Source organism: Poecilia formosa, unplaced genomic scaffold (assembly GCF_000485575.1).
Source record: "Poecilia formosa unplaced genomic scaffold, Poecilia_formosa-5.1.2 Scaffold77, whole genome shotgun sequence".
Classification (NCBI taxonomy): domain Eukaryota; kingdom Metazoa; phylum Chordata; class Actinopteri; order Cyprinodontiformes; family Poeciliidae; genus Poecilia; species Poecilia formosa.
This window is the reverse complement of record NW_006800016.1, coordinates 1,767,631-1,783,005: the sequence shown is the minus strand read 5'-3', so window position 1 is coordinate 1,783,005 and position 15,375 is coordinate 1,767,631. Positions and strand designations below refer to the sequence as shown.

Here is a 15,375-nt window from a genome sequence, read left to right as displayed (position 1 = left end):
GGCTCTTGAAGTCGATCTTCTGCTTGTGTTTCAGTGGGCGGTTTAGACTGCATTCACCTGACCGGCGCCTTGACTCAAGCCAAGCTGTACTCCTACCACCTGAGACCACAGAGCGCAGGACAGGGGACGAGAGGACGGGGCAAACACTGAACACGCACTGCGTTTACCAACGGTACTTTGGATACACAGATCTCAGTGTATTTTATTGGGATTTTATGAGGTAGACTACCACATAGCTTTTGTAATCTTGAAGTAAAAATCTAAAAAAAAAAAAAAAAAAGATGTGGCATGGTTTTTGTTTTCCAGCTTCAAGTCTTTTGGGGCTCATCGAAACATTGAAATATTTTTTTTCTTTCCATCTAAAATGGCACCAATACACTGTCATAGAGATTAAATGGTTCTGCCATGACAAAATTGAAGACTTGGGATTAATATATTTAAAGCCAACTTGCATCTATGTAAAATAAATTTAAGACATTTTGATTCCTCATTTTTTAATACATAAATTTGAGACTCTCAAGGGCGCGGAGACGGCAGGGACACCAGCCCTGAAGTTGAAGACCTTCGATGCTAGAAGGTTTGAAGTTGTGCAAAAATGTTTAGTTGGGATTGAACCTGACAAACAGTAAAAGACTTGCAGGATTATGAATATTTCTGCAGCGCAGTGCTCCGTTTTCTCAGCTGGCTGTCAGTCTCACCTTGTCAGACTTTACTGCACACAATGTTGGCTCAAAATGCCGGGCTTTCTAAAATTAAGCCATGTGACATCAGAGCCGTGACCTCACAGGGTGGGGTTAAGTCTACAGAAATGGCGTGTGTAAAAGATAACCTTTCATCCATTGTGGAGGGAGAGCATACACACTGCCCCCCTCAGTCTCCATTGCTGTCACACACACACACACACACACCAAGATAACCTTTCCTCGCTACAGAGAATGAGGTAGTCTATCAACAGCCGGTCATACAGATAGCCCACCTGCAGCCGTCCACACACACACACACACACACTCTACACATTGGTCTGTTTTTAAACGTTTTCCCTTTCAAAAGAAACATGCATGTCTGAATTAGACCTTCATTATCACAGCTGTCACTTTATAAATTAATTAAACATTACACTGAATGTTATAGCTCTATGTAAAAGATGGATAAAATAAAAAGCTCAGGTTACCTTTGATTTTAATTTTCCTTTATTCTATTTTTTTAAACAAAGGTTTTCTGCGCTCCATTAAAGACTGAGCAAACAATCAGAACAGGCACAACAAAACGTGAACTAAGAGTAAAAAGGGGGGAAAAAAAGTTTGTTGATTCCGTCTCTGCTAAATAAATGGGAGTTAGTACATGTCTCTGAGGCCCATACTTCCACGGTGTCCAGACGAGCCGTGAGCCACGGTGACGCTGTAACAGTAGAGCAAATCCGTCAGCCACTGCTCTCTGGTCGCTCCCCGGAAAAACCTCTAAAAAACACAAATACGCAGAATGTAAACAGTCGGTCTATTCCCTAACTTTCCCCTCTGCCGGCAAGTTGGACAGGAGCGCCGAGATCGTTTACCGTTAGATTCTGGATGAGCTCTTGCAGCAGCACGGCGTTGGCCATCAGCTGGTTGTGCAGCGGCGTGTGCTGCAGCAGCATCGAGAGGATCTGGCCGAGCTGCGGCAGCTCCTCCGCGCTCAGGTCTCCAACGTGCATCGACTGCAGAACGATCCGCAGCAGGCGAGGGACGCTGCTGAGTGCCGTCACACAGGAACTCCAGATTGCCTCCCTGAAGACAAAGAGGCTTTAAAACCGTCCATGTAATGCAACTCACTGTCCAGATCTCTGGTTAAGGTTTGGTGAGAAATGAAGCATGGCACCATCTAAAATATCTACCCCAATCATCCATCCCATAGTTTAATTACTGAACTTGTGTATTTCCAAGTCTTGCCACTCGAGACTCCAGAAATGAAATGCAGGATAGGAACCCTATCCTGTCATCTTGTCGTCCCCCCCCCCCCAGAATGCACCTTTTGTGGTTGGTTTCGGCGGGGGCGTGCTGCTGCATGATGACCAGCAGCACCAGCAGGCTGAGGCAGCACTGGGACAGGAAACGCAGCACCTGCTCGGCGGGCAGGATGGACAGGTCTAATAGTCTGGAAACGGCTCTCAGCAGCCCGGCTGCCATGCTGTCAGGAACAACCTCCAACTTCATCTAAGACAAAAAAAACATTTTTGATTAAGAGTTCAGAGAACACGGACATAAACGGGCAAAGGCTGAACTGAACTGTTCTTACGGTAGCAAAGCTGATATTTGAACACCTACCAGGTATCTGAAGATGCCATTTTGCAGAATGTCAAAGCATTGCGACTTTGATCCGATGGTTTCCAGGGAGCGACACACCTCCTGTGGATCAAACACATTTACACCATTTACAGTGAAGTTTGTTGCTGATGTAGAGCCAACAATGTTGTCGACATTAGGCGTTTTCACACCAGATACACTCGATTCGATTGGGGACCAAAATTTAAGCATTTGTTACTGGAGCGGTTCGCTTTCACATTGCATTGTCAAATTAAAACTTGAGATTGTCATATGTTAAAACCAACTTACATTTTCTTTAATGAATTTAAGACATTTTAAGGCCTTAATTTTAGACAAGGTGGTTTAAGAACAACACTGAGGCTGGTTCCCTTCTAACATTTCCTTTTTTGTTGAAGGTCATTGGATAATTATCACCTTTAAGGTGCGAAAGTTTTGAAAACAATTCATCACGTTCTTTGGATTTGTAGCCTTTTGAAAGCCACTTACAACTGTATGTCCAAAACCAACATGCTGTTCCTCTTCGTCCGCGTTTGCAGGAAAGGAGAATCGAATAATGACGTTTGAACAATTAAACGGCTGCCTAATGACAGCCGGCTTTAACTTGCGTTACTCTCCAACATGTTTGAATTAATTTCAGGCCTTCTTGCCGCCAAACTTTTTAAGAGTGAAAAATAAGACTTTGCTTTTCTTCATTAACTTGAAAACCCAAATCAAATTTCTCATTACCTTTTATCAAATTGAGGTGCGAGAGCCTGCGTGTCTGAACGCTGCACCTGTCGGCATCCACCCTCCCCGCTCCCCCGTCATTAAAAACAATCCCGTCTCATTAGCCGAACCAGACCTGACACGGTCCGTTTCGTAACGCTGCCACCGCGCGTCCCCCGCCCCCCGCTTCGGCTGTGATTGACTCGGACAGGAAGATGAGAGAAGAGGGATCTGAGGCTTTAATTGAGGGGGCTGAATTAGTGATTATAAGCCCCCCCGACCAGCTCACACACACTTGCCCCGGGGCGCAGTTAGGTTAGTGGTAATTTCTGTGCAGAAATGTCACTCTACCATCATGCCACAGGCTCTCATTACCATTTGTGCATATCCACTACGCCTGATAACCGCGCATCTCCAACCTGCGCAACATGATAAAGGGTCCCCTCTCAGCAGGAGCGCAGTGATAAAACTTCCTTCCTCTGAGCTCTTTGTGGGGGACAGAGAGAGACCAGGGGGTGGAGGGGGCTGAAAGACCACAGCTGTGTCCACAATATCAAAACTTGACAACTCTAAGAACCGCATCCGTGGCGGGTTTCGCTATGTGCACGAAGCCGACTGGCAAGAGGAGAGTTCGCACCTCGACGACATCCCAGTGGTGCGTGAAATGCTCCAGCGGCGTTTGGTAGAGGCAAAGGGGGGAGAGCGAGGAGGGCAGCAGGGCGGTCTCATCGTCCTGCAGGGCGGCGAGGTGTTCGGACGAGAAGCCCGCCAGGGTCGAGAACAGGAAGCTGATGTAGTCGACGTCCTGCAGAGCTGCTTCCTGGCTCCCGACCGACCAGCTGCTGAGAGAGGACCTGAGGAGCGAAATCAGATGGCGTCCTAAACAATAAATACTGAACAGTCTGTTTTCACAAAACGCAGCACTCGAAAGTTATGCAGCTTCTTTAAAAAGAAAAAAAGAAACAAAAAACCTGATTATGCTCTTCCTCCTTTAATCATATCTAGAAATTATCAGGGTTTCATAAGAGCAAAAATATTTATCAGAGCCAAAAACGCACGTAAACACAGTTATGAAAAATGGCTCCTTGTCCTCGGGGAGGATGCATGTGTGACCGCAGGAAATGTGTGTGAATAACTGTGTGTGTTTTAAAAAGCCTGGGAGGCACATGCAGGCAGTGCACTCAATACTCCATGACGATGCTGCATTCCAGCCTCCCAAAGAACTCTTTGTACCAAATCCATTATGCACACATCCCATCCCATGTGAACTCTGCAATCTCACCGCTCCAGATTTGTGTAACACTGGCCCACTGACACCAGGGGCAAAACAGGTCAGAGACAACATGGCATATACACTACGCCTGATAACCGCGCATCTCCAACCCGCGCATCTCGGCAAAGGTGAGCTGCTGCAAGAACCCGCTTCTATACTGATTGCTACATTGAATGTAAAATAAATGGGAAATTTGCACCAGAAGCGATAAAGATGCAGGTAAGAGATTTGATGGACAGTGAAAGCACTATACTGCCATCTTGTGGTGGCCGGTGATTTTACGTTTGTTCCCGACAGTTCAAACATTTGAACCCGTTTTACATTTTGTCACCACAGAACCGAGAACTTTAGCGGATTTTATTGGGACTCTCTGTGGCGGTCCGACACAAAGTAGTAAATGTATACTACGATACTTTGTTTTCAACATTTTTCCAAGTAAAACCTTTCACTATAATTACAACTGTAAATATTTTCGGTTTACGCCTGTACCAGTTTTGCACATTTAGAGACTGAAAATGTTCTGATTCTTCTTTGGTTTATCTCAAGAGCAAATCTCGCAATAAATTCCTAATTGGATTAAGGCCTTGATTTTCACTCACACACACACATACACGCGAGCGGCCATCTTCCCCAATAAAACTATCCCCACATCACGATGCTGCCACCACCTTGTTTCAGTGTGGGGATGGCATTTGGTTTAGTAATCGGTTATTCTGACGATTATTTGGCTTTAAAAGTGGAACATTCTGCAAATTTTTCATTGAACCATTTAAGCTTATTTTAAACAACAATAAAAATATTTAAAAATGTAAATAAATATTTCAATTTTTTTTTCAATAAAAACATTTTATTGACTAAATGAAATGACAGTCTTTCTTACGTAAAGGATGAATATGTAACTAAATTAAAAACGACATAAATACTTAAACTACAGTACACAGCTGATCTGTTGACTATTTTTGCACAGGTTTATGTCCTGGGTTAGTTTTCCGCCACATGCATAACGGCATACGAGTGGACTTAATTTTTCAATCAGGTGACTCCTGAAGAAAGCTGGCTGAACTGGGTTTCAGTTAGGTGTGTCAGAATAAAGGGGTCGAATAAAAACGCAAGCTGTGCCAAAATCTGAGAATTTGTGGCAGGGCTTGAAAACGGATGTTCAACAGAGGCTCTCCATTTCAGTCTCTCCATTATTCTTCTTCACAAAGAATAATGGGGGGGGGGGAAGCTCATTTTTGTCTCATCTGACCAGAGCACCTTCTCCCACATGTCTAGTGATGAACTACAAACTGAACCTCTTATCGTTTTCTCTCAACGCAGGCTTATGTTTTGCCGCTCTTCCATAAAGCTCTGATTTGCAGACCAACTGTGTTCCTTTCTGAACACTCTCCCACCTTGAGCTGTGGATCTCTGCAGCCTCTACAGAAAAATTCTGATCATTTTTCGCAATCATGCAGTAGTTTATGTTGGTCTGATGCATAAAATCCAAATAAAAAAAAAACAAAAAAAAAAAACATTGCAATTTGCAGTGCAAACATAAAATGTGAAAATGTTGTCGTTTCTACAAGACACTGTGGTGGCAATGTGATTTAAGATGCATCGTTGAGCAGCTCGGGTCGGACGCTCACCTAAAGTGTAGGAGACGGATGAGGGAGGCGGCGAGGTTCGCAGAGATGCGTCCGGTGGTGCAGCAGCCGCTCAGATTGGCCAGCAGGGGCTGGGGCATCTTGGGGAGGAAGTAGAGCAGCTGCACCATTCGCTGCTGGGACTCTGCTGGTAGCAGCACCACAACTCCGTCCTGAGGATCTTCACACAGACACACAATGTTTGTTTAACACGCTGCACCCTCAGAGGTTTACAAAACAGTGATACTTGGATTGTTCATTTATTGTGAAAAACAAAAGGAAGAGCAAAGCATAACTGCTACTGTTAGGGTGCAGATCATTTCCATGTGTGTTGTGTGTTGGTTTGTTTCTCTGACGCACATGCTGATGTCAAAAGATCTCAGACAAAAGGAGTCTTGTGATGGAGGACTGCGCTCCGTTGGACCCCCTCCTCCCTGTGTGTGTGTGTGTGTCACACACCCGCCTCACTATCTACTCATCCTCTGAGCTGCGCACATGAACACGCTGTAACTTCAATCTGCAAGCAGTCTGAAGATTAACGTGTGGAGTAATACTGCCCCCTGATGGACAAATAATGTCTGTAGACATTTTCATGATAAGTGCAAAAATAAAGCTTTCATTCTTTAAAAATAAATAAATAAACTGATAAGAGAAAGCACATGACTGAGTACGCAATATTGCAACTTCATTCACAAAAATGAAACGGTAGCTTTTGCAAAAAAATGAGCTTTTCACAATCGTCTTCAGCGTTCTAATATTACCACAGTTCAATGGGATTTACAGACACAGAACCAGAAGTCCCCATATTAGATCTCTTAACGGATAAGTACAGAAATCTCCGCATGATCCAAACAAGCCGTACTGTTCAGTGTTTTTCTAATTGTCCTTTCATGAACTTCAACCTGGACCAAGCAGACTCTGGCCAGTGGAGTCTGCAGGAGCGTCAGGCTGTCTTCGTTCATGCAAACATTTTTTATTTGTTTATATATTTGAACTAAAATTTCAGGCTTTTTTCTTGAGTTTTATTTAATTCTGAACATTTGGAAAGAAAATGTCACCTTTTAACTACTTGAAGAGTAAATCACTTCTTATCTGTAGGTAGGGCTGCTTAAACCGGACCAACATTAAACCGACAGCTCCGTCGCAACCTGAGTTTAAAGTTCCCTAAAGTCAAAAAAAGAACTGGCATGGCCACTTTAAAAAAATAAATAAATCAATCAATGAGTCAGTCACTTAACAAAAAAATACTTGTCCAGACCTGAAAAATATTAAAATCCTCATTAATCAGAACTACACCAGTAATTTGCAAGCGGCTGAAAAGAAGCAGACTGGCTGCAGTTCAGTATGATTATAGATTTCAGAGTTTGGGAAAACATCAAATGCTTTTCCAGAGTCGTTTCCAACATTCCCATAATCATCATAACAGCTGATCTCACCATAGAGCCTGCATGCGTATGTCTGCAGACTGTTGAGAAGCTCTTTGTTTCCTCGGGAAGCTGCAGCATGGATGGAGACGATCAGCTGAGCAGACAGAGCTGGGTTACGGTGGCCCAGCTGGGACAACTGAACAGGAAGGGAGGCCAGCCATCGACACAACACCTTGCTCCTTCAGGCAGAGACGGACAGACGGCACGCTCACATCAACTCCACCACATAGATCGGACTTGAGCAGACAATCTGTGGTGTTGACGTCTCTTCTGGTTACCTGGCGATGTGTGTGTGTTCTTGCTCCTGCAGGTAGAGTTTGCTGTAGAAGGAGAGCAGCAGCGATCTTGTCTGCAGCGGCAGGTTCTTCTGCTTGTAGTAGATGTAAACGGCCGCCAGCAGCTCCTCTGTCACTGCTGCACAGATACAACACAGAGCTAATTCAGGCTAATTATTTAAAAAAAAAAAAAAAAAAACAACAAAAAAAAAAAAAAACTTATTGAACTTCTTTTTTGGCATCCAAACTAACATTTTGAAATCTACACAACATTCAGTCTTTTAGACATCTTTATTTGGCATCTACGGTTTACAGGGGTGAGCGTGACAAATACGGCCACGCTGCCTACAATGGACTCATGTAGTCGCAATTAAGTTCACGCCTCTGCGTTGATGAAATCATGCGCATGCTTACCTCGGCTCTGCTGCGTGAGCACCATCTTCCACACGGTGCGCTGCAGCATGTGTAGCTGCCTGTAGCTCAGCTTCACACCGCTCCCCAGGGTGTCCCGAACAAAAGCCCTCAGCGGCGACAGCCAGTGCCCATCGGCCTCCTGACCGAGGCCCTGCTTCTGGCTGAGAGACACCATGACCTGGCAGAGCGTGATGTTTAAAGCCAGGGGCTCCACGGTGGCGGAAGGGACGGCCGCTGTCTGTTTGCTCCTGCAGAGAGGACAGCAAAGTGTCGGCAAACTCAGCGGCTTCAAACGTCTACCGGTGCCCGACTGCAGAAAATCAGTCGATCAAAGCAGAGCTGGTTTTTCAAAGCTCTCCGTTTGGTTCCAGTCCGATGTGAAATATGAAATGTCTGATTTAAAGGCATCAATCAACAACTGAAAGATGCAAAAACAACATTGGCATCATCATTTATTTGTGTATTTCTGTCATGTTAATTTTATTTTTCTCTTATTTTGTTTGTTTTTTACCTTTTTTTTCACTATGGACCTTTTTGTGCCTGGAATAAAGATCGATTGATTGAATATGGAAATTTTCTAGCAAAGTACAGTAATAAAGTACTGTGCAGACACTGAAACATTTTCATATTTGACCTCATTACTACTTTTATTTTATTGTGATTTTAAACGATAGAAAAACCCATCGACATTTATCTTTCAACCGTTCACAAATGTTCGTCGGAGAACTGGACCCAGAATTAGCTCTTATAACGAGCTCAGGAGATGCGCAGTTCCACCAGGTGTTGGCTAATTGCTGCTACCGCTAGTCTGAAGGAGCCGAGTGGTGGAGTGCTCAGTTATGCGCCTCGAGGGGAACGGCGGCTCCGCGGAGGAGCTCGTGTGGAAAAGAGTCAAAGCAGCAAGAATTCAGTTTTCTGACCTTTTGCCACACAAAGCAAATGTTTGTTAATGTATGTGTTTGATCTAGGGGTGGGCATATATCACATTGTTTATCATTCGTCAGGATAAATATCTCGTCACAATAAGAATTTTGATTTATGATAAATAGTTCTTATCGTCACGTTTATTGTTATCACAGTAGTCCAACAAAATATCCTGATAAAACTTTAAGTCCACGTCGCCTACCCCCAGAGTGAACGCTATTACTTCCTTACCTCTTCAGATCAACTTTCTTCTTATGTTTCGGTGTGTCCCGCAGACCATACGGGAAGTTCTTCATGAAGTGCTGCTTAAAATCTTCCAGATATTCCTTACGAAACCAAGCATCCTGACCAAGAGCAATGGCTGCTGTTATTCTTTTGTTGCACAATCAATTACTTGAACACAAAACAAAGACAGAACGGCAAAGTGCAACGTCTCATCTCTCACCAGTGCGTCCTTGTTCTCACGGCGGGTGGGCAGTTTCCTCAGCAGCTGGAGGATAGACAAGACCTGGAACATTACGGACGTGGCGTCGGGCGTGAGCAGGTGGGCGCCCTCGCTGCTGTTCCAGGAGCAGTCTCCGGCGCAGGCTTCCACCCAAACCTCCAGCAGCAGAGGCACGAGCGTGCCTGCGAAACTCTGAACGGTCTCGGCCGAGTCCAGATCCTTGCTCCCCACGCCGCCAGGGTCCATCTCAGGTCTATGCGGTTAGTTATAGGAGAAAGCCAGACTTAGATTTTACACTGGTACGTAAAGTGATGAGATTGTTTTCTTTCCTGACTGACATCGTACCTGAGTTTAAAGGTGGAGTGGGGAGTTGGCGTGGCACCAGAGTTTTCATACACCTTAACGTCAATCTTTTTGTAAGTCAGCTCCTCAAAGTTCAGATTCAGAGGGGTAACACGGCCCATCCCACTTGAACTGAACACTCCATCGGTTCGCACAGACAAGTCGCCCTCCTCTGTTGGTCTTTCCTCAACAACCGCTTGCAGAAAGTTTCCGAGTCTGGAACACGATGAAATTGAACAAACAATGCTTTGATTATTCTGAAAAATCTTTTTTCTACTTACATTTTTTAACCACGTCAGCAGACAGTTACCTAAGAAGAACAGAGAGGCGCCACTGCTGGCTGGTCACTCTCCTGTCTGGGTGGACTGAGAGTGTCCAGGTTCGGCCCCTGGCGTCCTGAGCCTTTCTGGCTCCTCCGGAGTGCTGCCTGTGAGAGATCAGCTCCAGGAAGTTGGTGAGGAGCACCACGGGGCGAGAGGACAGCAGAGAGGGGTAATGCTCCAGGAAGATGTCCAGGACATTCATGGCGTCCTCCTGGATGCCTGGCTCGATATGGGTCATAGCACAGGTCAGGTGAGCGCTGAGGAGGGGGAAGAACGGAGCCACTCGTTCTGCCGGCACAGACTGTGCGATGAACCTGCAACAAGTTTTAGACACTGTGTTTTTATTTAAGATCTAAAGACCTGCGTCGTTTTGGGAACGGTGTGCTTTTCGGACCTGAGAACCCGGGTTGCTGCCACACGAACATTTCCATCCTTGTCGGCGAGAACAGCTGCCACTTCGGAGAGCAGGCGTGAAAGATGCTGCTCCAACAGAGAAGGACTCAGAGACAGTAGCTCTTTCAACCCCAACAAGGCACTGTGTTTCACATTGGCACTGTAATGATGCAGCTGAGACAGGAGCTCCTGGATATAAAAAAAAAGAATTAAAGCTAAATGCATTGATATTTAGAAAAGTTTATTTTAATTTTAAATTCTGATGCTCTAAAGCATTAAATCCCAACACAATTACACCGAAGTTTGTCTGTACAATGAAAAAACATGTGACAGAGTTCAAAGGCTGTGAATACTTTTGAAATCCATTGTACATATAAGGTTTGTTTTGGAGTTCTGCAGAACTTACAGTAATGCCCAGCTGTCTGTGAGTTGTGGGGCCGCTTGTGTCTCTCTTCAACTGGTCAGGCAGACAGATTCCTCTTGTACGGAAGTTAGTGTTGGTGGCATTATCAGCCCTGGGCTTCTTCTTTCCCACTTTAAGCTTAACTTTTTGGAAATCGTCCTGCCTCTTCTTCTTTTTGGCCTTCATCTTTGCGGACAGTTAGAATTTCTGTAACACAACGTAAAACGGAATTAATATGTGCATTTAGCATGAGATAGAAGATAACCGTATCGCTTGCAGGGATGTAAAAATAGCCCAAATCTGAATGGTAAACACCAACAATGAAAGGTCGGAGCGGCTGCACTGCTATCATGTGGCTAACTTACCTTTCACGTACATCCTACAGGATCAAGCATGGGTGTTACTTGATTTTAACTTACCACAGTAAAAAAGAAACGCTTGGCTTCAACCGCCAGATCTTCTCACATCATCAAACAATGAGTTATGCTAAACACATATCCGCCTAGTTTACGGCTATAATTTTATATAAAAAGACGTATTCAGTTTCGTCTTGGTTGTTCACTGGGTCCTCTGATTCAAAGCATTCATGTTTATTAACGCTGCCCGTTCGATGTGTTGGACTGAAGTCGTGCGAAGCTAACGGAGCTAAAGCTAAAACAACACCTTGGTAATTCGGTAATGTGTGAGATTTTTAATTTGTAAATTATTCCATTAATAGACTTTTTAAAAGCTTAAATAAAAATGAAATCAGGGGCGCTGTCAATGCAAATAATCATAATAGTTCACGTCTGGGTTCCAGTACGGTACGCCCCGGTATTAAAAATAAATGCACCATATAGCTGTCCGCACAAGTGCCTTGTAAATAATAACATCATTGTTTTTATTATTCTACTACAAAAGCTTAAAATTTAAACATTAATCATATTCAACAGATACATATATGTAAGCATTTATTAAAAGTCTATTTATGAAGTCAAAGCAGTTTTTAAAAAAATATTTTTTTTTTTACATGGATAAATAATTGTCTGCCTATCTCCTTCTCGGAGTGCCCATTTTATTCCGAAACCAAACAGTCCAGGCGGTCTGCAAGGGTAGGAACTTGTGTCTGTCTTGCAATTAAATCCAAGATATGAATGTTTGTGTAATGTTGTAATGTTTGTGTGATGAAAATCTAAGCGAGTTGTAGCTTTTATCACGACAAGAATTTATTATCTATCATTGCCGTTCTTTAGAGAACCGGATTTAAGGAACGGTAAGCTAGGCCTACTCTCTTGCGAATATACACTAAAATAAACATGCGTAACATACAATTAAATAAATACAACCATCGTTGGCCCGCTTTTTTTCCTGATATACATTTCCAATAGTTCTTTACTTGGAAATGTATGTCATTTCCAAGTTATTCGGTTACCTTTGTTGAATCGGTTAGTTTACCAAAACAATACACGCTAGCGGCTCGTGGATAAAATTCATGTAGTTAATTTCGTCAATCTTTGCATGTTTTATTTCGTTTCTGGAAAACACGTTTCTTTTTATGTTGCAGTGGTGGAACTATGGAGACTTCGGAGGTGGAGGTTCCGGCTATACCTACAGAAGAACAACCTGCCCCAAATCATGGGCCACCATATCCAAAGAAAAAGAAAAAGGTGCATGGCAGTAAAGAGATAGAAAATAACTTCCATTTATTTTTATTATTTTTAACTGCAATTTCAAAAATAAAAGTACACAAGTTTAGAGTTTTGTAAATCATCCCAAGGTTTTCAGTATAATCAACTTGACTTACTTCCTATCTGTCAATCACCATGGCAACTACTGTTGGAAAACTAACTTCTTCTACAGTAGATTAAGATTAGAGATCAAGACAATTAAAAAAAAAAACAACCTCAAAAAATATCTAAAGAACAATTAATTCATTTTTAAACAGGACCCATCTCCATACACAAGGAAATCGCCACCTCACCCTGCGGTCTTCCTGCTTTACAGTGGGATGGACTCGGGATGTGAACTTTAAAATAAGAGAGCTTCACTAACCTCATAAGTTTGTTGGCTCAGCTTTCAGTCCTTCCTGGGTGACAGTGGTGAACCTCTGGCACCATACAGGCCAAGAGTGCATGTGCTGTTGCTGCCATGAGCCACTGCTGTGGCAGCATCATGCAGTGCACACACAGGCATCGAGCTCTCGATGCATCACTGTGCAGGGATCGGCGCTGGGCTAGCTCTACCTGTTATCAGGAGCTTTGAAAGTCCAGTTGCTGATCCCTCAAGCGCAGAGCAATACTATGAAGAGATAAACTCTTGTCAGCTGCCCAGTTTGTGTTCAGTCCTACTTAAATTTAGATCATAAGTTGAATCAGAATGAAATGTACACCTCATGATTTAATGACGTGCGTGATTATTTGTCTGCTTTTTGATATCAAAATAAGGCTTTTAAAAATGTTCAACTTTACTTTTTGGCACACTGGAATTTTTCATTCTTGGGGTGTATCTTTCCACCCTTTTTTTTTTTCCAACTAAATATTTGTGTAAATAGTGAGACGCATTCTACAGAATACTGATTTTTTTTATTTATTTATTTTTTTTCCAGTTATCTTAATACTAGTGGGCAGTAATAATAATAGTAATTGTGTTACCATTCATATCAGTTCCTCCATGAGAGGAACTGAGCTTATTTTTGCATCTTTTTCTGTTTCCAAACGTCGATCCACTGTTCATGAATACGTCCGTCTGGTCAGAGGAGCGGGCAGGTCTTCACCTCGGTGCTCTGTTACCTGGCTGCAGCAGACGTTTGCGTATTTTGAGCTGTGTTTGTCCTCGTGTCCCCTATGAAGCCAGTGACTTATTGTCGCTGCTCTCATCTGACGAGTCTTCATCACTAGACGACACTTTTCAGAGCCCAGATAAACTCGTTGCCGTGGCTGTCCCTGCGTGACGCGGGGCTCGCGGAGAATGACGTGAACGAGCGGCTCTGAATGGTGCGGCGGACGTGGACGAGGTGTCCTGTCCTCTGCTGAGTGTCACCCTGTCACTAATTCCTGTGTGTGTCTCTCTCCTCCTCGTGGGTTTATTCCCTCCACGGTGACAGAAAAAGCAGCATCTGCATTCTGCTGACATAGGTAAGTGTTTTTTTTACACACGGCGCCACTTCCTGTGCTGAGAGGTGAAGCTGGAGGTCTTGGGTCTCTGTGCTTCACGTCATGAGTGGTGGGTGACTCGTTCACCAGGCAGCGACCCTCCCCGCTCTCAGTGACCTGGGGACTCTTTTGGTGCCCTCGCACAGTTTTAACCTAGTTTGGTTTCCTGTCTGTTGCTACGGGTGACCAGTTTAGATTGTAAAAAGGTTCTGAGCACTGACATTGCAACACATTCTCCTGTGATGCTGCAGCATCACATTTGTTGGATGTTTAATTTTTTAAACATTGCCAAATAGGGTGTTTTTGCACTTCATACTTCACCAGGTGCTTCGTTTCTGTGGCACAGCGGTGAATCCTGTGGTGCTGAGCGCAGCGACAGACACTGCATCTGCAGTGTCCTGCAGACCGGTGGGGAAATATGTGGGGATTGGCTAAGAGCTTCTCCTATTCCTCCCAGATATCAATAAGTTGCAGAGATGTCTGATGGTGTTCAGTTAATCAGGAAATGAGCTCGCTGGTCATCGGTTGTTGCAATTTCTGCAACAACACAACAGACTCCATCAGTGTAACCTTTACTGGATTTTTGGTGGCAGTTTTGTGTTCGGCAAGAAATCTAAAGTGATTTTGTTCTTCGATTACGTTGAAGTTGTTGTGCTGATCACTGCTGTATTTTCTCCAGTGTTCTCCAAAGGCCATGCTTTCCTTTCTGTCCCCTCTCTGAGCAAAGTGTTGAAGGACATCACAGACAGCATCATCGGTAAGAAGGTGAACCTTTTCCCCTCAGCAGTTTTCATGTATCATGTTGCAATCATAACTTACGTATGTTTTTATTGAGATTTTATATATCTTTATAAAAATGCATAATTTTCATGATAAAAAAAATAGTCTAATATATTCAATACATCCATATTCAAGCTCAAAATTCCAAGATAAATGCAATATCACAATAGTAGCATTGTTCAATATTTACCACACCAAAACGGCCACCAGATGGCAGCATCATGCAAGAAGTGGTGATGAGCAGAGTTACTTTTCTTCCTGCAGCATTTTGCATGTAGTCCAAAAATTACAACCTGACTAGAACATCCAGAGCAGTGGCTCTAGATTCTGGTTCTCAGACCCCACCGTCTTTTGGATGTAATGTTTTGAAGGTAATGCAAATGATTGCATTACTTAATTCATTTAAGTTGGATATGTATGAGCAGGAAAATATCCAAAGTCTGAAGGATAGTGAGGTTTTTTTTTAATTTATTCCGAGATTAAATTTATGGATAATGTATTTACCAATTCGGTATTATTTGGCATTTGGTAAGGAGTAATGGAGTACGGGGAGGATTCAAATCCATGCCATACCTTTCAGATTGTTTGAAAAATAAATAAAAAAAACCTCTTGTT

At 43.4% G+C, this 15,375-nt stretch overlaps 2 protein-coding genes and 1 long non-coding RNA gene across 7 annotated transcripts in view; 2 read left to right on the top strand and 1 right to left on the bottom strand.

Moving 5' to 3' along the window:
• invs (inversin) overlaps nt 1–1,288 on the top strand; it is a 33,450-nt gene extending 32,162 nt beyond the window's left edge. For all 4 annotated transcript variants that reach the window (XM_016673451.1, XM_016673452.1, XM_007556215.2 and 1 more), the window contains one exon: nt 35–1,288. In XM_016673451.1, coding sequence (XP_016528937.1) covers nt 35–150 — 116 coding nt within the window. In that variant the 3' untranslated portion in view covers nt 151–1,288. The remainder of the gene's footprint in view (nt 1–34) is intronic.
• On the bottom strand, nt 1,176–11,599 carry tex10 (testis expressed 10). Its single transcript, XM_007556214.2, has 16 exons — nt 11,269–11,599; nt 10,853–11,056; nt 10,448–10,635; nt 10,041–10,367; nt 9,734–9,946; nt 9,389–9,641; nt 9,175–9,287; nt 8,020–8,267; nt 7,609–7,744; nt 7,340–7,509; nt 5,907–6,084; nt 3,643–3,859; nt 2,301–2,381; nt 2,005–2,189; nt 1,553–1,763; nt 1,176–1,457 (listed from the first exon to the last, which is right to left on the bottom strand). Exons 2-16 carry the CDS (start codon nt 11,033–11,035, stop codon nt 1,335–1,337), a joined length of 2,826 nt encoding a protein of 941 aa, XP_007556276.1. The 5' UTR covers nt 11,036–11,056; nt 11,269–11,599; the 3' UTR covers nt 1,176–1,334.
• Nucleotides 11,600–11,841: 242 nt separating this feature from the next.
• Nucleotides 11,842–14,722, top strand: LOC103140865 (uncharacterized). Of its 2 annotated transcripts, none has more exons than XR_476543.2 (4): nt 11,842–11,940; nt 12,393–12,495; nt 13,932–13,962; nt 14,660–14,722. It is a non-coding gene; the product is annotated as an uncharacterized LOC103140865 (long non-coding RNA). The 2 variants fall into 2 exon arrangements; XR_476544.2 differs by lacking the exon at nt 11,842–11,940 and adding an exon at nt 11,947–12,101.
• The last annotated feature ends 653 nt before the right edge of the window (nt 14,723–15,375 follow it).

Bases quoted from the DNA above. Each gene is read 5' to 3' on its own strand.
- tex10 (XM_007556214.2), bottom strand. From the start codon at position 11,035: ATGAAGGCCAAAAAGAAGAAGAGGCAGGACGATTTCCAAAAAGTTAAG. The intron at 7,510-7,608 runs GTAACCAGAAGA...CTCTGCCTGAAG, and splicing joins GAACACACACACATCGCCAG to GAGCAAGGTGTTGTGTCGAT. The intron at 3,860-5,906 runs GTGAGCGTCCGA...TTCGCTCCTCAG, and splicing joins ATCCGTCTCCTACACTTTAG to GTCCTCTCTCAGCAGCTGGT.